Source organism: Salvia hispanica, chromosome 5 (genome assembly GCF_023119035.1).
Source record: "Salvia hispanica cultivar TCC Black 2014 chromosome 5, UniMelb_Shisp_WGS_1.0, whole genome shotgun sequence".
Taxonomy (NCBI): Eukaryota; Viridiplantae; Streptophyta; class Magnoliopsida; order Lamiales; family Lamiaceae; genus Salvia; species Salvia hispanica.
The window spans coordinates 40179304-40199887 of record NC_062969.1 but is presented as its reverse complement, the minus strand read 5'-3'; the positions used below and the strand labels follow the sequence as shown (position 1 = coordinate 40199887).

General features: G+C 37.2%; 3 protein-coding genes across 5 annotated transcripts; 2 read left to right on the top strand and 1 right to left on the bottom strand.

Moving 5' to 3' along the window:
* Nucleotides 1-2580: 2580 nt before the first annotated feature.
* LOC125190068 (protochlorophyllide-dependent translocon component 52, chloroplastic-like) lies at nucleotides 2581-7364 on the top strand. The gene is made up of 7 exons (XM_048087264.1): nucleotides 2581-3090; nucleotides 4175-4362; nucleotides 4460-4549; nucleotides 4934-5108; nucleotides 5312-5512; nucleotides 5607-5794; nucleotides 6858-7364. The coding sequence occupies exons 1-7, from the start codon at nucleotides 2581-2583 to the stop codon at nucleotides 7111-7113; spliced, it is 1608 nt and encodes a 535-aa protein (XP_047943221.1). The 3' UTR covers nucleotides 7114-7364.
* A 1934-nt stretch (nucleotides 7365-9298) lies between these two features.
* Nucleotides 9299-12742, top strand: LOC125188265 (protochlorophyllide-dependent translocon component 52, chloroplastic-like). 3 transcript variants are annotated; one of them, XM_048085036.1, is made up of 7 exons: nucleotides 9299-9811; nucleotides 10960-11147; nucleotides 11298-11387; nucleotides 11456-11627; nucleotides 11698-11892; nucleotides 11964-12151; nucleotides 12424-12742. In XM_048085036.1, the coding sequence occupies exons 1-7, from the start codon at nucleotides 9314-9316 to the stop codon at nucleotides 12680-12682; spliced, it is 1590 nt and encodes a 529-aa protein (XP_047940993.1). In that variant the 5' UTR covers nucleotides 9299-9313; the 3' UTR covers nucleotides 12683-12742. The 3 variants fall into 3 exon arrangements, with proteins under 3 accessions (XP_047940993.1, XP_047940992.1, XP_047940994.1); XM_048085035.1 differs by having other exon boundaries at nucleotides 11698-11898; XM_048085037.1 differs by having other exon boundaries at nucleotides 11698-11898; nucleotides 12407-12565.
* Nucleotides 12743-14126: 1384 nt separating this feature from the next.
* Nucleotides 14127-17662, bottom strand: LOC125188263 (protochlorophyllide-dependent translocon component 52, chloroplastic-like). Its single transcript, XM_048085032.1, has 7 exons — nucleotides 17135-17662; nucleotides 16103-16290; nucleotides 15877-15966; nucleotides 15612-15798; nucleotides 15319-15525; nucleotides 15046-15233; nucleotides 14127-14558 (listed from the first exon to the last, which is right to left on the bottom strand). Exons 1-7 carry the CDS (start codon nucleotides 17630-17632, stop codon nucleotides 14303-14305), a joined length of 1614 nt encoding a protein of 537 aa, XP_047940989.1. The 5' UTR covers nucleotides 17633-17662; the 3' UTR covers nucleotides 14127-14302.
* Between the last annotated feature and the right edge of the window lie 2922 nt (nucleotides 17663-20584).

The window sequence follows — 20584 nt, the reverse complement described above, 5'->3', positions numbered from 1 at the left end:
ATATTCAACTCCAAAAGGATATAATTGAAGAGTTGTGGGCACGGAGGACTGCATGACGATAGTTTTTTTTCTTTATTATGCATGTACTTTTTTTTTTTTATCTATGTAACCTTTTAAAATGCAATTAATGAATTTTCCCGTACACGTGTCTAAATTTAATTCCGTATTTTAATCGTAATTTTAATTCCGTAAATGTAGTATATTTTGAATTGTTTTTATTGCTAATCATTTTATGAATAATGGCCTATGGCTGGCCTAAATCTGACGTGGCAGGTGGTTTTTTTAGTGTTGCTGACGTGGCAGAGGAGAGAATGGCTGGCCTATGGCTTGCCTATTAACCATTGCGGATGCTCTTAGAGTGAAATCTTAAAAAGGAAAATGAATCATTTAGAGTGAGACGGAGAGAGTATTTCTTAAAATCCATGCTGAAAAGTTTCACCCTAACTATGAGAAAACGATAAGAGTATCAAGCAACACGTTTTTAGTTAAAACATAAACTAAAAAAAGCTTGAAAGATTGAATCAACCCTTTCAAAAAAATTGTTAAAAAGCCTTGACTATATAACCACTAAATCAAGCAGCGATTAATATTAAATGAGCGGTAATGCTAAAAAATATGGTGGTCCCTTCTCCCTCCCAATTATTTTTAATTTGCATCATGGCATATTACATAATTTTAGCTGTATGTAAATACAATAAGATATATTTTTGATCAGCATGCCAATGAATAATGGATATCTATGTACATTCCATTTATACAAATTTATATATATACACATGTTGAAACAATAGGTGGAGGCAATAGAATTAATAATATATTTAGGGATATTCAATAATGTAGGAAAAAAATGGGAGTTTTTCAAATTAGGTAATTGCTGATATGGCAAACATGTGACATGTTTTAAAGGATAATTTAAAAACACATTTGATTCAATACACTTTACAATCTCTAAACTTTTTTTTTCTAGTACTTGTTCCTAAAATGGTGAGACACTCCAAGGGATTATAATTAGTTCATAGAAAACCAATTATTTGCCCTCATGTACTATTACACAATTGTTAAGACTATTCTTTTTTAGTCAATAGATTGGATGTTGGAATCACCACAATCACAGAGTAAATGAGTAACTATTATCTATTTAAGAACAAATTGGTAGAAAAAATCACAAAAATTGGTCAGATGTTTCTTCATCCTACAACTTTAAAAACAGCCCGAAAAACCATTATGTTTTGATATGTTCACGATTATCCCATGCCAAAAAAATCCGACCATTTACACGTAATAAATTGTTGACGTCGCTTTTCAACCGAGCGACGAAAGAGACATCATTTTATATAGGGATATTGACATCTAATATCACGAAATTTTCAAAAAGTTGGATTTTTCCCACGAACTTTAAAATTGACAAATAATATCATGAACTTTACCCCTAGTTTATTTTTCCCACGAATAAAAAAATTCCCACAAATAATATTATGATATGGATTTGTTTTCGTAATTTCTCGACAACAATTTTGAGAGTTTCAAGTTTTTCAATCTTTGAAGATAGTTTTTCTTGAAACATACCCTCCAAAATTGTTCTTTAATCTATTAACATAACATGAATTTTTTTATTCGTGGGAAAAAACAAACTGAGGGTAAAGTTCGTGATATTATTTGCCAATTTTAAAGTTCGTGGGAAAAACCCAACTTTTTGAAAATTTCGTGATATTAGATGTCAATATTCCTTTTATATATGAATGATAAGTGATAACATTGTTTTTGTCAAAATGCACAATTTCCTGACTGCCATATCACAAAACTTCATGAGTTTATGACTCAAAAAGGAAAGGCTGCAAAATTTATGAAATGTTGATTAGGGAATATGAATAGCACATTATCGTGATTAGGCAAATGTTGTCACCCTAAATTCACCTTGGTTTTCACAATCTAATCGATATGTTTTTTTCAAAGGAAAAATTGCCAATTAAATGACAACTTTTGGTTGAATTTTGATTTTCCACAATTTACAAATTTAGCTTAATCAAATCATAACTTATCTCATTTTTCTCATAAATTAAAACTTCCGGTAAGTACGTGGTATTATTTAATGATATGACATTTATGTGACGTTATTAAATGACATGGCATTCTAATGTGGAATCACATAATTAAAAAAATGAGGAATGATTGAACCAATAACGTTTTTCATTTGAAAAAACCCCAATCTGAAAATATGAAAATGATGGAATGGAACATCGTCGTTTTGAGGGCGTTGAGATGACATCATTTTAAATAAACGATGTTTACGTACACGTAGGAAAACATGTGCGTCCACATCACCACATAATCGCCATAAATATCAAGTTATAGGACGATGCAAAAGTGACACGAGTTATTATTCAATTAGATAAGTTGTAGGGTTTAGTCGACTAAAAGTTCGATTTAATTGACAATTATGTAATTTATTCTCTTAGCTCACAAAACTGTATAAAATCTTGTGCCGAATAGAAAATGCTTAATTCAATACTGGACACCGCTAGTATTCGACTTTTATTTAATAGAACCAATGCCTTAGTGTGTGTATGTATGTACTCCATCATGGATTCTCTAATATCTTCTTCTTCGTCTTCGTCTTTCCGATCACCATTTCACCGCCAGCCTCGAATTCCCACAAACACTCTCCCAAAACCCCTTTCGAAAATCCCATCATGTCACCGAATCACGCCACATATCCTGAGATCAAATTTCAAAACACTCCCTGCGGTTTCTCCGGCCCCGGCGGAAACAGAATCTGCGGCGCCGGAAGAAGCGTCCGAGGCGGAGAGATTCGAGTGGTACGAGCAGTGGTACCCGGTGTGGGCGGTGTGCGATCTGGACAAGAGGAGGCCGCACGCGAAGAAGGTGATGGGGATTGATTTGGTGGTGTGGTGGGATCGGAACGAGAATGCGTGGAAGGTGTTCGATGATAGTTGCCCTCATCGGTTGGCGCCGCTTTCGGAGGGGAGGATCGATCAGTGGGGGAGGCTGCAGTGTGTTTACCACGGCTGGTGCTTTGGTGGCGCCGGCGACTACAAATTCATCCCTCAGGCGCCGCGCGACGGCCCTCCGGTGAGTTCTAGTGGTCTTTTAAAGATTGTGTCACGTTACTTGAGACATTTCTTTTTTGCACTCGTTTTGAAAAAATAATACTCCCTCCGTCCCGGCTAAGATGACACATTGCTTAGCCGGCACGAGATTTTAGGAGTTATTGGTTAAAGTGTTTAATTGGAGAGAGAGAAGGTGGGTGTAGGTATTAAAGTAGAGAGATGAAGATAGATGAATATTTTAATAGGAGTGAGAAAAAGTGGTTGAGTGTATTAATTGGAGAGAGAAGGTTACCAAAAAAGGAAATGTGTCATCTTAGTTGGGACAAACTAAAAAGGAAAACGTGTCATCTTAAGCGGGACGGAGGGAGTAATAAATAATTAAAGTGAAGAGAAAGAAAAGTAAGAGAGAGAATAATATTGTAGAGAAGAGTCTTAGCTATAGTATTTTCTTTTTTACTTTGTTTTCTCTTCACTTTAACTATTTATTTTATTTTTTCAAAAGAAGTCAAGTAACGTGGGGGCGGAGGAAGTATATATATATAGAGAGGATTATGTTAACGTAAAAATTACTTACTTTGTCCGCCATACAATAACCCATTTTTGCCATTTCGGACTTATTGAGCTTAACATTTAAAAAAATTTATACTGCTACATATCGCATTTTGCTATTTTAGTATGTTCGCAATTGCAAGTCTCAATTGCTTATTGTTCCCTTTTCAGGCATTTTTAGTGATTTGGTCTCGTCAACTTAGTAATTGGTGAAGATAATTTCCAACAAATTCGACAATAGAAAATGAAAATAAAATTATATTAGAGGTTGGGAGTGCCTCCTCATTTAGTGTGTCTGCCAAACCAAACTGATAGAGACTTATAAACAACCTTAGCTTTTGAAAAAATTAAATCAAAAAACGGATCGTAAAAACAGTTTTTCTCACCATTTGTAGGAAATGGAATAGTAGGAAATTACGGAAATTAAAATAAATCCATAAAATTGTTTTTCAGTCGAAGTTTTGTACGAATTTCAAGTCGTTCCAAGATTGTGAATTTTACACCTTCGTTAACTCTAATTGCACCAATATTAAAGCGTATACGCAACGTTTTTGCAGGTCCACACGTCTAAGAAGGCGTGTGTGACCGTTTATCCCAGTTGTGTTCAAAACGGCATTGTTTGGTTCTGGCCAAATCCGGATCCGCAGTATAAGGAAATATATTCAACGAAGAAGCCGCATTACATCCCAGAACTCGACGATCCATCCTTTGCCTACGCGATGACATCAAGGGAAATAGGCTACGGGTAATGCTGATAACACTCTTTCTCCACTTTTGTACTGAAAATCTTTCATTTTGTTCTTTAGTTATATTTTTTTTATCGTTGTGTATTTAAATTTCAGGTATGAAATCCTGATTGAAAATCTTATGGACCCTGCTCATGTTGCATATGCACATTATGGCGTGATGGAGACAGAACAAGTGCCCAAGAGATAAGTAAATTAAATCCATGCATTTTGCATTGTTTTGAATGTTCAATTTTCGAGTTAGCCATTAGTCTAATAAAAGGAAAGCTAGTATATATTAAAATTAAATTTGTGGAGTAATATTTTACGAAAATTAAAGGTATTAATTATACGACAACGTATAAACTTAAACACATTTCAATTCAATTAATTTTATAGTACTACATAATGGAGTAAGTTTTAGAAATGAAACATACACACATTATAAATTGTAGAGATAATTTTTTTGGATAGTTATTTATTTTATCAAATTATCACTGAAGCTGACTGGTTTTGGATTGCATTGACATTCCTGTATATCAATATATGTGTGAGTATCGTATTGCTGACATAACATAATATATCATGCACTTTGAAGGCCGATAGAGAAGGAGGGAGACCACTAGAAATGAGTGTGCATAAAGTGGATGTAAATGGCTTCACTTCGAAGCAAATATTCGGGGAGAACAACTTCGTTGCGCCTTGCCTATTATACGGCTACTCCGCGCCAAAAAAAGGCCAGATCACTAACAAGACATCATCCGAGGTGGTCGATATTCGATATATATTTTCTTTTTTCATACATTTCTAGCAGTTTGCTTTTTTAAAGATGATTAATAATAGTTCCCATTTACCTTAATGAATCCTCGACCTATTGGTTGGATGGAAACCATCTTAGTTGTGTTTCATCGTCCGTCTATATATACAGCTTGTTTGTGTACAATGTTCCGACATTATTTGTTAGTGTAGGTGGTGTTTTTCCCCGTTCCCCCGGAGAAAAAAGCTATGCTTGTTTTCTACTGCGTCCCGGTTAGTCCGGGCCATAGCAGGCTGATCTACGCGATTCCTAGGAACTTTGGCGTCCGCATGCATCGAATTGTCCCGCGTTGGATGCATCACATTCTGCAGAACTTGATTCTTGATTCAGATCTCTATCTTCTTCACATGGAGGTGAATTGCCCTTATGTTACTATACACGATGAGGTTATTGTTTGATGCCAAAAATGTTATGTATGAGAACAATGTGTGTTTCATGCCTTGTTAGGAAAGAAAGTTAAGAAATGTTGGGGCCCTCAACTGGCATAAATCTTGCTATGTTCCGACAAAGTCCGACGCCCTTGTCGTGGCGTTTAGAAGGTGGCTGAACAAGTACGGCGGCGCACAAGTTAATTGGAGAGATAAATACACCGGAGAGCTTCCGCCAACTCCTCCAAGAGAGCAGCTCTTCGACAGGTACATCGTTAAAAATCGGACTGGACCAACTAGTTCAATCGGTTCTTTCGTGAATGGTACTTGGTCCGGTCTGGTTTGCACATTTAAACCAGTAAAAAATTGACCGGTTTGACCGTGAATCGCCAACCAATTGAATCGGTTTAGAGGAAATTTTGGCATTATTTGAAAAAATTATTTTGTGATGAGATATTATGAACTTAAAATATTCTTATATACATAAATTTAATCATATACCCTCTCAGTCCCAGATTAAGAGTTATTTTTTGCCATAAAAGTCTGTCCCAATTTAAGAGTCACTTTTAGAATTTTCCTTATTTGGTTATACAATTTTACCCCATTATTCATCAAAATTACATCAAAATGTCATTAGCTACATTAAAATAAACCAAAACAAAAATCAAAAGTCAAAAGAGACCCACCTTCAACCAACTCTATCATCTCACTTCATTTATTACACACTCCACCATCTCACTTCATTTATTACACACTTTAACTCTTTCTTAAAACCCGAGCCATAACAATAAGTGACTCCAAATGTGGAACGGAGGGAGTATCTTATAAATTAGTACTCCCTCCGTCCCGGCTAAGATGACACATTGCTTAGCCGGCACGGGGTTTTAGGAGTTATAGGTTTAAGTGTTTAATTGGAGAGAGAGAAGGTGAGTGTAAGTATTAAAGTAGAGAGATAAAGAAAGATATATTTTAATAGGAGTGAGAAAAAATGGTTGAGTGTATTAATTGAAGAGAGAAAGTTACCAAAAAAGGAAATATGTCATCTTAATTGGGACAAACTAAAAAGGAAAACGTGTCATCTTAAGCGGGACGAAGGGAGTAATAATTTTCAAATTTTATGTATAATACTCTACATTAAATTTGAATCATACTTTACTATTTTTAATTACTACTATATTTTATCATTCACTAAAACTTAATATTCTAAGTAAATAATATGGTACAATATTTCTACATTTAGAAAAGATAATTCACTAAATTAATATGATGAGACTGAGTTGGTTGTTCTTGATAGAAAGTGACTATATTGTGTGCTCAATTGCCTAATCAGGTACTGGACTCACACTGTGGGTTGCAGCAGCTGCAGCGCAGCGTATAAGCGTCTCAACGCGCTAGTGACAGCCCTTCAAATTGTCTCGATTGCTTCGACTGCAGCCGTAGCCACAGCCAAACATGGTGCAATCTCCACCGCTGCAAGGTATTCTGTGGCTTCAGTGGCTGTGCTGAGCTTTTTGGCTTCAAAATGGCTGTCCCATTTCATCCACAAAACTTTCATATGCCATGACTACGATCATGCATTCGTTTGATTACTACTCCCTCTGTTTTCGAATAGAAGTCCCAGTTGTCGGTTTTAATAGATTTGTTGAGTGTGTTGTGAGTGAAATAAGTTTGTAGAATATGAATCACGTCTGCTTAATCATTTTATAGTGTTCAGTTTAAATAGGTAGTTATTCTCAAGTAGAGTGTCAAAGTCCCACTTGTTGGTTTTAGAGAATTGATTAAGTTTGTTGTGAGTGAATTATAACTTAATGAATATGAATAATGTGTGTTTAAATTATTTTATAGTGTTTAATTTGAATGAGTATTATTGTGCTTGTTTATTCTTTAATTCGATTGAACTGCCGTTTCCACTATTTAATAGAATCCCAAATGCAGTAATTAATCTCACAATTACAGCTACAATATTACAAGCGCCAATTTTTTTTGGCAGGAAAATTGAAAGATTTCGTGCTGAAACCAACCAACTATCCGCCATGAAATAATTGAATAGATTCGATTCTAACAAAAATGAAACCGGGGATAGATTGGTAAATGAATATGGGCCCGGCCCGTGTATATGGCCATGTTTTATCAAAGTTTATACAACATTAACAGTTAATTAATTAATTAATTACACGTCCAAATTGTAGTAAAAAAAAAGGACGTGTGATATCGAGATAATCCCGAAATTGAGTATGAGATTTCGGTATTCGAGATACTAAGACCACCTCCATCGGTGACTATGAGATGGGGTGAAGCATATAAGACAAAATAGGGAGTATTAAAAATAAACCAAAAATAAAATTACCCAACCCAACCCCCATTTTCAAGGCTTGTCAGCCGACCCAACCAAAAGTGAAGGCCAAAGGACACATGTCAATTTTTCATTGGTTTCATGTATTATTATTTTTACTTTTTTTATTTACTACTAATTATTGATTATCACTATTTTATTTAATAATGTACATGCTTTAGAATTGTTATCTATAAATATGAAATCTAAATATTTTAGATAATCACCTTTTGAATATTTTGGACATTGTGAATTTATGTAATTTTTATTACTTTAAGTGTTTAATTTAAATTTATTTAATTACTATTATTTTTGTCTATATATATCATTTTTCCAAACATTCATGTGAGCCCCTCTTCTGAAAAATTCACGTGAATTAGTTCATTTTATTTATGACTAATTGTTATTTTTTTTTATGATTTCTTTATTATTTGCTACTTTTTTAGTGTGCTTCATTTTTTATGTTTTAAATTTGAATCATATACTTTTTTATTATAATTTTAGACATTATTTAATATATTTAAATTAATTATAAATCAAAATATTAATACAAAATATATGAAAAAGTTGATGGGGATTGAATTGAATGAGGGTTGTGTATGTGGAGGATAGAGAAATGAATATTTTATTAAAAAGTTGATTGGGGTTGGATTGGATGAGTGTCACGGATGGAGATAGTCTAAGGATGCCACCAACATAGCGGCAACCATGTTCCATCTTAACCAACATATCTCACACAAGTAGTTGGTACTACCTCTGCCCCTGAAAATTTGATATAGTTTACTATTTTGATCCGTCCCTAAAAATTTGACACTTCACTTTTATCATTTTTGGTAGTGGACCCCATATTCCACTAACTCATTCTTACTCACATTTTATTATAAAACTAATACTACCTCCATCCCTGAAAATTTGATACAGTTTACTATTTTGGTCTGTCCCTGAAAATTTGATACACTTCACTTTTACCATTTTTGGTAGGGGACCCCATATTCCACTAACTTATTCCTACTCACATTCTATTATAAAATTAATACTTTAAAAGTAGGACCCACATCCCACCAACTTTTTCAACTCACTTTCCATTACATTTCTTAAAACCCGTGTCGGGTCAAAGTGTAGCAAATTTTGGGAGACGGAGGTAGTACTTTAAAAGTAGGACTCACATCCCACCAACTTTTTCAACTCACTTTCCATTACATTTCTTAAAACCCGTATCGGGTCAAAGTGTAGCAAATTTTGAGAGACGGAGGTACTAACAAATATTTATGGCTAGAATCATGCCATTGGGCACCTAGCTAACACTAGATTTAGCTCGCAAATATTTATGGCTAAAAATAGAATCATGCATATGGGCGCCTAGCTAACGCTTGATTTAGCTCGCAAATATTTAGCTCTTCCTTTAATAATATTGGTATAAATTTTGTATTAATAATATTTGGGTGAAACCCGCCATGGAAGCTCTAAAAGCTCCACCTTTCCCCTCATTTCACCGCCAATCCATCTCAACTCGAAATCCCTCCAACACTCTCGAAAAACCCATTTTAAACATCCCATCATCTCGCCGAATTTCGCCACTAATTAGCCGCAACCAGAAATTAAACTTAAAAACTCTCGCCGCCGCCGCGATTTCTCCTGCGCCGCTCCATGAAGAGTTCGTATCGGAGAGATTCGACTGGTACGAGCAGTGGTATCCGGTGTGGCCGGTGTGCGATCTCGATAGCAGGAGGCCTCACGCGAAGAAGGTGATGGGGATTGATTTGGTGGTGTGGTGGGATCGGAACGAGAATGCGTGGAAGGTGTTCGACGATAGTTGCCCTCATCGGTTGGCGCCGCTTTCGGAGGGGAGGATCGATCAGTGGGGGAGGCTGCAGTGTGTTTACCACGGCTGGTGCTTTGGCGGCGCCGGCGACTGCAAATTCATCCCTCAGGCGCCGCGAGACGGCCCTCCGGTGAGTAACCGCGATGATTAACATTGTTCGCAATTATCCAACTGTGGATGTAATTAGGGATGTCAATCGGGTCGGCCCATCGGGTTTCGTGCCAACCCTACTCGGGTTGCGGGTCAATCGGGTGCGGGCTTGCCGGGTTGTGATTTCTTTCGGGTTGTAAAAGTTCGGCCCTAACCCTAAAAGCTCGGGTTTCGGGCTAGCCCAACGGGTTAATCGGGTTGCTACCAATAAAGGTTAAGGCTTGAACAATCCAATAAATCATGATGAAAATTAGTTATATTTATAAAATATAAAATATTTAATTATGATAAATTTGATATATATGCTTAAACTCAATCATAAAATACTAATATTTGTGATATTTTATGAAATTTTAATGCATGTTAAAAATTTAAATAATTAATTTTTTTAACAATTATTATATTAATAAAAATTCAATATATAATTTATATATTTACCATAAAATTGAAAGTTATCTTTTTTTTAGTTATCTATGTCATAAAATTAGTCAACGAAGTGTCGAATTAGGAGTAAAAAATTGAAAAATATAAATTTTACCGGGTTATCGGGTCAGCCCATCGGGTTTTCGGGTCTGGCCCTAACGGGTTGCGGGTTAATCGGGTGCGGCTTATCGGGTTTTTTTTGTCGGGCTAGAAATTTCCGACCCTAACTCTATAAATTTAGCGGGCTACATTGACATCTCTAGATGTAATCAATGCAAACTCTAAATATTCTACAAATCCAAATTATGGTCTGGAGCGTTGGAAAATGTCAACAGATGATAACGATTGATGCTGTATTGACACTATATTGACATTTTGTGTTGATGTAATTTTATCATCTGTTGACAATTTTCAACAGAAAGGGGACTTTGATAGTTGATGTGATCTAAAGCTAGGAGTTAGAGAAGAGAATCTAGAAAAAGCTGTTTGCTAACATATTGAAAGGCTGAAACTGCAACTGAATTAAGTAAATTACTACTGTTTTACTAAATGATCATTTTGCACTAGGTGAAGTATCTTGAAATTTCGAAGCACTATTACAATTTACAGTATTACCTCTAAACTGCAAGGTTCTTGATTTGTGTGTGCCCGTTGTCACGTAAGGTAGGGCCGCATATTTCAAAATCTTGAACTCGAATTTCGCAGGTCCACACTTCCAACAAGGCGTGTGTAGCCGTTTATCCTAGTTGCGTGCAGAATGGCATTCTCTGGTTCTGGCCAAATTCAGATCCGCAGTACAAGGAGATACATTCAACGAAGAAGCCACATTATATCCCGGAACTTGACGATCCATCATTTACCAATACGATGATAGCAAGGGAACTAGCTTATGGGTAATGCTAACACTACTCTTTTCCACTTATATCAAACTTTGCTACACCAAAAGCATGATTTCATTTTTTTATGTAGATTTTACGCTTATTTTGTAGTCTTGACATGGCTTCGAACTGAATAAATGCTCGTGTTGAGGTTGATTTTTTCAGGTACGAAGCCCTGATTGAAAATCTCATGGATCCTGCTCATGTTCCATATGCACATTATGGCATAATAAGAACGGGGAAAGTGCCCGAGAGATAAGTGAATCTATGCATAACTTCGTTGGACATTATCTTGTGTGAGGCTGACGGAGAATATCCTGCGCTTTGAAGGCTGACAGGGAAGGAGGCAGACCACTCAAAATAAGTGTTCAGAAAGTGGATGTAAATGGTTTCACATCGAAGCAAATGTTCGGAGAGAACCACTTCATAGCGCCTTGCCTGTGGCTATACTACGACCATTTCTCCCCACGCACGAACAAGACTCCAAAGAATGATGTAGGTAGTTTGGCATGTGATTTCATACTTGCATATGCTATCCAAGCATCGTGTGATTTCTTGCGTGCAGGTGGTGTCATTCCCCGTCTCCCCCAAGAAAAAGTCTATGTTCGTTTTCTACTGCATCCCGGTTAGTCCTGGTTACAGCAGGCTGATCTTCGCGTATCCTAGGAACTTTTCTGTCTGGATGGAGTGCATCGTTCCGCGTTGGATGTCTCACCTTGGACAGAACTTGATTCTTGATTCAGATCTCAATCTTCTTCATGTGGAGGTCTCTTAACCTTATTCTTTTCTTTAACAAATTAGATTTTCTTAGATGTATTTGTGGTGCATCAGGAAAGAAAGCTGAAGGAGGTTGGGGCCCTCAATTGGCAAAAAACTTGTTACGTCCCAACAAAGTCTGACACCCTTGTCGCGACATTCAGAAGGTGGCTGAACCGTTATGGAGGCACACAGGTCGACTGGAGAAATAAATACACCGGAGAGCTTCCACCCACTCCTCCGCGAGAGCAGCTCTTCGACAGGTAAATAAAACTCCTCCCATTATAAATGGCTCATTACACAACTTTCTTTTTTAGATATGATTGTTGCCTATAATCTGCTTGTGGTTGAATTGGTACATGGTCGCTATTCCGTGCTCATCCTTAGTAACTCCAATACGGAATCCCATGCTCAATTTTGGGAGTATCTCGATATCACACATACATCGAGATACTAACTTTGTTGCAGATGCGCTATCTCATCATGTTTATCCGTTAGTTATTCCCCGTTTGCTTCAGTTTGTGAATGGCCTCAGGTACTGGACTCACACGGTGAGCTGCAGCAGCTGCAGCGCCGCGTATAAACGCCTCAATGCGCTAGAGATTGCCCTTCAAGTTATCTCAATCGCTTTGATCGCCGCTGTAGCTGCAGCCAAACAGGGTGCAATTTCCATTGCTGTAAGATATTATGTGGCTTCAATGGCTGTGTTGTGCTTTGTAGCTTCAAAATTGTTGTCACATTTCATCTACAAAACTTTTAGATACCATGATTATGATCATTCCTTCTTCCCCTAAGGGTTGGGCTTGTAATTAATTCGATATTAATGGTGTACAAACATCGATAAAATTTGCCCATATACCGGGCCGGGCCCATGCTGATCAACATTGTTTGAACATCACCAAAATACTACTCCATATTGTTAATTACACGGATGAGTCAGTCGAGAAAACTTTGAAATTAAATTTCGTGATTTAATATATTTTATTTTTAATAATTATGAATCTGACCAGAATTCGACCAAATTTCGTAATTTAAATTATATATGATCGACAATCAATCCTAGAATATGCAAATACTGCATACGTTCCTTTACTTTCTCTTTCAATTTGTTACATGACTATGTAACCACCAAAATCAAGCATGGATTAATATTAAAATAGACACAAAGCTCCAAAATTCCACCCAATTATTTATTTAATTTGCATCATGACATATTACATAATACTATTATAATGCATACAATAAGGTGTCAAATCTTTCTCCGTTCTACAATTTTAAAAACTAGTCCGAAAAACCTTCATGATGAGACTGAGTTGGTTGTTCTTGATAGAAAGTGACTATATTGTGTGCTCAATTGCCTAATCAGGTACTGGACTCACACTGTGGGTTGCAGCAGCTGCAGCGCTGCGTATAAGCGTCTCAACGCGCTAGTGATAGCCCTTCAAGTTGTCTCGATTGCTTCGACTGCAGTTGTAGCCGCAGCCAAACATGGTGCAATCTCCACTGCTGCAAGGTATTCTGTGGCTTCAGTGGCTGTGCTGAGCTTTTTGGCTTCAAAATGGCTGTCCCATTTCATCCACAAAACTTTCGTATGCCATGACTACCATCATGCATTCGTTTAATTACTACTCCCTCTGTTTTCGAGTAGAAGTCCCAGTTGTTGGTATTAATAGAATTGTTGAGTGTGTTGTGAGTTTAATAAATTAGTAGAATATGAATCACGCATATTTAATTATTTTAGTGTGTTTATTATAAATAGGTGGAGTATTATTTTTAAGTAGAAAGTCCATTTGTTGGTTTTAGAGAATTGATTAAGTTTGTTGTGAGTGAATTAACTTAGTGATTATGATATGAATACTGTGTGTTTAATTATTTTATAGTGTTTAATTGCCTTTCTCACTATTTAATAGAACTAGGGTAGTGATAAAATGAAAACTTATATATTGTACAAACTCAAAACTCTTTAACATAGCTTCAACACAGTGTAAAATTTCAAAATTTTAATGTCAACACAATATCAACACAGCATCAATCATTGACTACCGTTGAAATTCTGTTGACATTTTCCTGTTGATGTTTTTTTGTGATCTGTTGACATTTTTCAATGATCCAGATCATAGTTTTGAGTTTGTACAATATTCAGAGTTTTCAATTGATCATGTCCCATCCCAAATGCGGTAACTAATCTCACGATTAAGCCTAGTACAATATTACAAGCTAGTTTTTTTGGCGGGAAAATTGAAAGAAAGCATGCTGAATAGATTTGATTCTAACAAATATCAAACCGGCGATAGATTGGTAATATCAATATGGGCCCGGCCCATGTATATCGCCCAGTTTTATCAATGTTTGTACAACATTAATTAACAGTTAATTATTTAATTACACGTCCAAATTGTATAGAAAAAGGAGCCTTAGCGGAAGGCATGATCATAATAATGGTATATGAAAGTTTTGTGGATGAAATGTGAGAGCCATTTTGAAGCCACAAAGCACAACACAGCCATTGAAGCCAAAGAATATCTTGCAGCCATGGATATTGCACCCTGTTTGGCTGCAGCTGCGGCCGCAACTGCAGCAACCGAGGTAACCTTAAGGGCGATCTCCAATGCGTTGAGGCTTTTATACGCGACACTGCAGCTGCTGCAGCTCGCCGTGTGAGTCAAGTACCTGAGGCCATTCACAAAACGGAGCAACGGTCATTTTTTTTGGTGAGTAAAACGGAGAATAACTAACTACCAAACGCAAAGTATGCCAAGTAAATCATGAAAAAGCCACCGATCGACAAGGAGTCCAAAAACCGAGCATGAGATTCCGTATTCAAATTACTAACGATGCGGGGGGGAGGCTGTTAAGAAGTGGAAACTCGGGCTGAAGTCATAAGCATGATGAAATAACGCATATGCAACAAAGTTACCCTCTCGATAATCACGAAATTGAGTATGAACCTCGGTATTCGAGTTACTAAGGATGCCACCAACATAGCAGCAACCATGTTCCATCTTAACCACAAGCAGATTATAAGCAACAATCATCTCTATTTAGGTATTAAACAATCATTTCAAGAAAAGGAAGCTTTTTACACACAAAACACATTCTTGTGTGCCCAAAAGTGACGAGCCACACTTATAATGGGACGAGAGGGAGTGTTAGTTACTTGTCAAAGAGCTGCTCTCGCGGAGGAGTGGGTGGAAGCTCTCCGGTGTATTTGTTTCTCCAGTCGACCTGTGCACCGCCGTACTTGTTTAGCCACCTTCTGAATGCCACAACGAGGGCATCAGACTTTGTCGGAACATAGCACGCTTTTTGCCAATTGAGAGCCCCAACATCTTTCAGCTTCCTTTCCTAATGCCCAAATTGATCTTATCACAGTTCAACTAAGCAAAATCTAATTTGCAAAACAATTAACAAAAGGATAAGGTTAAGTCACCTCCACATGAAGAAGATACAGATCCGAATCAACAATCAAGTTCTGTCCAATGTGTATCATCCAACGTGGAATGATTCGCTCCATCCAGACAGCAAAGTTCCTAGGAGACGCAAAGATCATCCTGCTATAGCCCGGACTAACTGGGATGCAGTAGAAAATGAGCATAGCCTTTTTCTCCGGGGGGACAGGGAATGCGAGCAGCTGAGCCTGCACGCAACAAAATAAAACGCGATGTTTTAATATTACAGACAAACTACATAAACAAATATGAAAATCAAATGTCAACCACCTACTTCTTTTTTCCCATCTGATGGCGCGTTGTTCGTGCTTTGAGCTCCGCCTGGGGAGAAATGGAGGTAGTACAGACTAGGCGCTATGAAGTGGTTCTCTCCGGACACTCGCTTTGATGTGTACCCATTTACGTCCAGTCTCTGGACATTTATTTCTAGAGGTATGCCTCCTTCTCTGTCGGCCTTCAAAGTGCAGGATATTCACCGTCAGCCTCAGAAACAAACACAAAAAATAACGAAAGACGAAGTTATGCATAAATTTACTTATCTCTCGGGCACTTTCGCCATGTGCGTTATGCCATAATGTGCATATGGAAAATGAGCAGGGTCCATGAGATTTTCAATCAAGATTTCGTATCTGAAAAATTCGATGCAGCATCAACCTCAACACGAGCACTTATTCAATTCGATGTTTTGATGTATAGAAATTTAGTTGTACATGATAGTATGATGAAAGATTTTATATAAGCAGAAAAGAGTAGTATTAGCATTACCCATAGGCTACGTCCCTTGCATGCATCGAATGGGTGTATGATGGATCGTCAAGTTCCGGGATATAATGTGGCTTCTTCGTTGAAAGTATATCCTTATACTGCGGATCTGAATTCGGCCAGAACCAAAGAATGCCGTTTTGCACGCAAGTAGGATAAGCGGCTACACACGCCTTATTGGAAGTGTGAACCTGCGAAATTCGAGTTCAAAAACAGTATTCTACATTAATTCAGTAGCAGTTTCAGCTCTTCAACAGTATATAGTTATATTCAAAACTATGGCATCAAACATCAACAAAAGGGACAACTGCACGTAAATACACAAACTTTGGACCTTTTCTTGAATTGCACACCTTTTTTAATTCACACAAAATTGGATTTTAGGTCGCAATCAAAACTACAATCTTTTGAATTAAGATTACAAATTTTTTTATGTACATTCCACCTAACATGCCACATAAACAAATACTGTACTTATAAAAATCACAAATTTACCATTTTTTTTTCAGCAATTTGATGGAGAAGAATATGCAATTTCATATTATGCAATCAAATCAATGTTGCTTTATCGATTTTGGGGGAATTCAAATTTTGAGGGAAAAATTAGACAACTGAGATAACGGAGATCCCATGGTTCCGGTTTTGGAAATTGTTACCGGAACCGAACCGCGAGGGTATTTCGTGTTACGGTTACGATTCGGAACCGCCGATTTTCCGGTGGTTTTTAACGGTTCTGAACCACCGATTTTCGGCGGTCTTTGGCGGTTTCGGCACGGTTTTCCAGCGGTTTTTGGCGGTTCCGGTCTAAAACCGCCCGGAACCGTGTTTCCGGCACAGTTTTGGTTCTAGAATTTTAGAACCTGAACCGAACATCGGTTTCAAGGTTCGATTTAAATCTCACGGTTCCGGTTCGGAACCGGAACTGCCGGTTACGGTTTCACGGTTAACCGCTCGAACCGAAACTGCCGGTTACGGTTTCACGGTTAACCGCTCGAACCGAAAACCTTGGGCATCTAACCTCATCATTGAACTCACCGGAGGGCCGTCGCGCGGCGCCTGAGGGATGAATTTGCAGTCGCCGGCGCCGCCAAAGCACCAGCCGTGGTAAACACACTGCAGCCTCCCCCACTGATCGATCCTCCCCTCCGAAAGCGGCGCCAACCGATGAGGGCAACTATCGTCGAACACCTTCCACGCATTCTCGTTCCGATCCCACCACACCACCAAATCAATCCCCATCACCTTCTTCGCCTGCGGCCTCCTCTTATCCAGATCGCACACCGGCCACACCGGATACCACTGCTCGTACCAGTTGAATTTCTCCTCCCTCTTCTCCGATTCCACCTCTTCATCCGTCGAAGTGGCGGCGGGAGAAACCGCGGTGAAAATTTTAAAATTCGATCTCAAAATTGGCACGATTCGGCGAGATGATGGGGTGATCGGAATGTGCTTTGTCAGAGTGTTTCTGGGGCTTCGGGTTGTGATGGTTTGGCGGTGAAATGAGGGGAAAGATGAAGCTGTTAGAGTTTCCATGGCGGAAGGTTGGTTTTAGCACTGATCCAATTTTAATTTCATCCAAAATGTATTACTGCTCTTACTGTATTTATACAATTTTAATTAACATTGAGATTTTGATGAGATTGTGGCTTGGAATCTTCCAGCAATGTTGATTTTTTTTCCTGCATTGAAATTTATGAGATAGATATGTTTAGGAGGAGTTTTAATGCAAAACTAGATTTAAATATAAAAACGCATAGGTTAGACGTACAACATTTGGGCCTAATATAGAATAATTACGTTTGGGTCTAATGTAGAATATTTTTGTACTTCCAACTAGGGATGGGAATACGGGTATCCATGGATACTCGATTTATAAAAACTGGGTAACCAAACCCGAAAATCATCTAAATGTCTATCTAAAACTCAACCCGATATATTTTCGGTACTCCAATACCCGCCCCGGATATCCGTACCCGACGTATCGGGTACCCAAATACCCGATTCTTTACATGTGTTAATAACTAATAAAAAAATTCAAATTTTATTATATTAATATAAATATTTAAATTGACTAATATCATTAATGTTGCATTTATTTTGTAGTATAAAACTAAAAAAATGGATTACTTTTATTTTAAAGTATATGATTATATTTATGGAGATTGATCATGCAATATGTAAGTAACATAATAAAAGTTATTCATTTAATTAAACAACCAATAATATAGTTCAAAAGTCAAAATAATTAACTACGAGTAAAATATAAAAACCACATGAGTTGATTATGCAATACATAAAACTTGAGAGTTTGGAGAAACCATGACCTAGAGTAAGAGAGATTGTCTTATTTATATAAGTTTAGAAAAATTTAACCTAATAAAATGTAATTAGTAAATAAATTGGCTCAGCTCTCGAAGCCTAAAATGGCTAAACCTAATTTAAAAAATGCTTTAAATAATAAATTGGATATTCGGGTAATATCCGATACCCGATTTATCTTAAATTTCAATATCCAATCTCATACCCAATCCCATATAATTGGATATTGGGCATCCAATACCCGGTGAATATCGGGTCGGATATGGGTAAACCCAATACCCGATATCCATATTCCTACTCCAACCATAACTATAATGGTCCTGACTCCTGAGATAGCAAATTTTTTAATCGAGCTAGTTATGAGTTGTGACATGCATGAAAGGGTTATCTTGTTATTCTTTGGTAGCTTAGTAAATACTATTATTCAACGTGGAGCAAGTCTCATCGCATTCGTTATACAGTGTTGGTAGTTGGTACTGATTTTAGCCGTAATACTATTTAATATAGTATTTATTACCTACTCGTTTGAGATTGGGTTGATTTTTTTAATAAGTCACATTCTTTATTGGATCACATAGACTGAATTCTTGTTAATAAAGTCATGCTCCTAGTGATCATCACTTTGGTTTATTATTTATTTTGTTTATACATTTAATTTGAATCTAATATCTTGACAATTATTATTGATATTATTAATTTTATTAAGTACTAAAAATTAACATTTAATTTATTATTTTGTATAGTTAAAATTATTGAAAAAATGAATAGGTCTATCTTCTGATTTTTTTAGTTAAAAACATTAAATTCATAAAACTATAGAGCTTTAAAAACATTAAAGCTCAGCATTAGGGTATTTTGGCCAATGGCCAATGCTATATGCTTGCTAAACAAATTAGTTAGATTTGCTTTTGTTCTTTATTTTTAGGTAATACTACATATTAATACTCTAATATTGTAGTACTATAGGGAATACTATTTCTAAACTACCCAATGGCCAATGCTACCTAACATTCTTAAGGAAAATAGTGGTGTTGGCATTGCATTTGAATTCATTTGGTAAAATGAAATGAGAGTTTTTTCCTTTTCCCTAGCATGATGAACAGACTTCGCACTTCGCATCTCCAGATCATTGATCTTGTTTAGTTAATTAAACACTAACTCTTAAGGTGTTATTATTAAAACGACATTTAACCCCTTCCCTATACTTCGTTGCGCCTTGCCTATTATACGGCTACTTCGCGCCAAAAAAAGGCCAGATCACTAACAAGGCATCATCCGAGGTGGTCGATATTCGATATTAATAGTTTCCAGTTTACCTTAATGAATCCTCGACCTATTGGTTGGAGGGATAACAACTTACCAACTGAGTTATGCTTCATCGTATGTCTAATGCAGTTTGTCTGTGTATAATGTCTCGACATAATGTGTTCATGTAGGTGGTGGTATCCCCCGTTCCCCCCGGAGAAAAAAGGCCATGCTTGTTTTCTACTGCGCCCGGTTAGTCCGGGCCATAGTAGGCTGATCTACGCGATTCCTAGGAACTTTGGCATCCGCATGCAACGAATTGTCCCGCGTTGGATACATCACATTTTGCAGAACTTGATTCTTGATTTAGATCTCTATCTTCTTCACATGGAGGTGAATTGCCCTTATGTTACTATACATGATGAGCTATTGTTTGATGCCAAAAATGTTATGTATGAGAACAATGTGTGTTTCATGCCTTGTTAGGAAAGAAAGTTAAGAAATGTTGCGGCCCTCAACTGGCATAAATCTTGCTACGGTCCGACAAAGTCCGAACGCCCTGGTCGTGGCGTTCAGAAGGTGGCTGAACAAGTACGGCAGCGCACAAGTTGATTGGAGAGATAAATACACCGGAGAGCTTCCACCCACTCCTCCAAGAGAGCATCTCTTCGACAGGTACATCGTTGTTAGCAACAACGTTTTGAAACTCGGACTGGACCAACTAGTTCAATCGGTTCTTTCATGAATGGTACTTGGTCTGGTCTGGTTTGGACATTTAAACTAGTCAAACTTTGAGCCGTTTTGAATTGGAAAGGGAGGAATCAACGAAAGGACATCAATTCCAATCCTAGATTTTCAAATTGCGAGAGATAAGAATTCAATTGACCGGTTTGACCGTGAATCGCCAACCAATTGAATCGG

Bases quoted from the DNA above. Each gene is read 5' to 3' on its own strand.
- LOC125188265 (XM_048085035.1), top strand. From the start codon at position 9,314: ATGGAAGCTCTAAAAGCTCCACCTTTCCCCTCATTTCACCGCCAATCC. The intron at 11,388-11,455 runs ATAAGTGAATCT...AATATCCTGCGC, and splicing joins ACGGGGAAAGTGCCCGAGAG to TTTGAAGGCTGACAGGGAAG. The intron at 11,899-11,963 runs GTCTCTTAACCT...GTGGTGCATCAG, and splicing joins TCAATCTTCTTCATGTGGAG to GAAAGAAAGCTGAAGGAGGT.
- LOC125190068 (XM_048087264.1), top strand. From the start codon at position 2,581: ATGGATTCTCTAATATCTTCTTCTTCGTCTTCGTCTTTCCGATCACCA. The intron at 3,091-4,174 runs GTGAGTTCTAGT...ACGTTTTTGCAG, and splicing joins CGCCGCGCGACGGCCCTCCG to GTCCACACGTCTAAGAAGGC. The intron at 5,513-5,606 runs GTGAATTGCCCT...ATGCCTTGTTAG, and splicing joins TCTATCTTCTTCACATGGAG to GAAAGAAAGTTAAGAAATGT.
- LOC125188263 (XM_048085032.1), bottom strand. From the start codon at position 17,632: ATGGAAACTCTAACAGCTTCATCTTTCCCCTCATTTCACCGCCAAACC. The intron at 16,291-17,134 runs GTGAGTTCAATG...CGAATTTCGCAG, and splicing joins CGCCGCGCGACGGCCCTCCG to GTTCACACTTCCAATAAGGC. The intron at 15,234-15,318 runs GTGACTTAACCT...TTTGGGCATTAG, and splicing joins TGTATCTTCTTCATGTGGAG to GAAAGGAAGCTGAAAGATGT.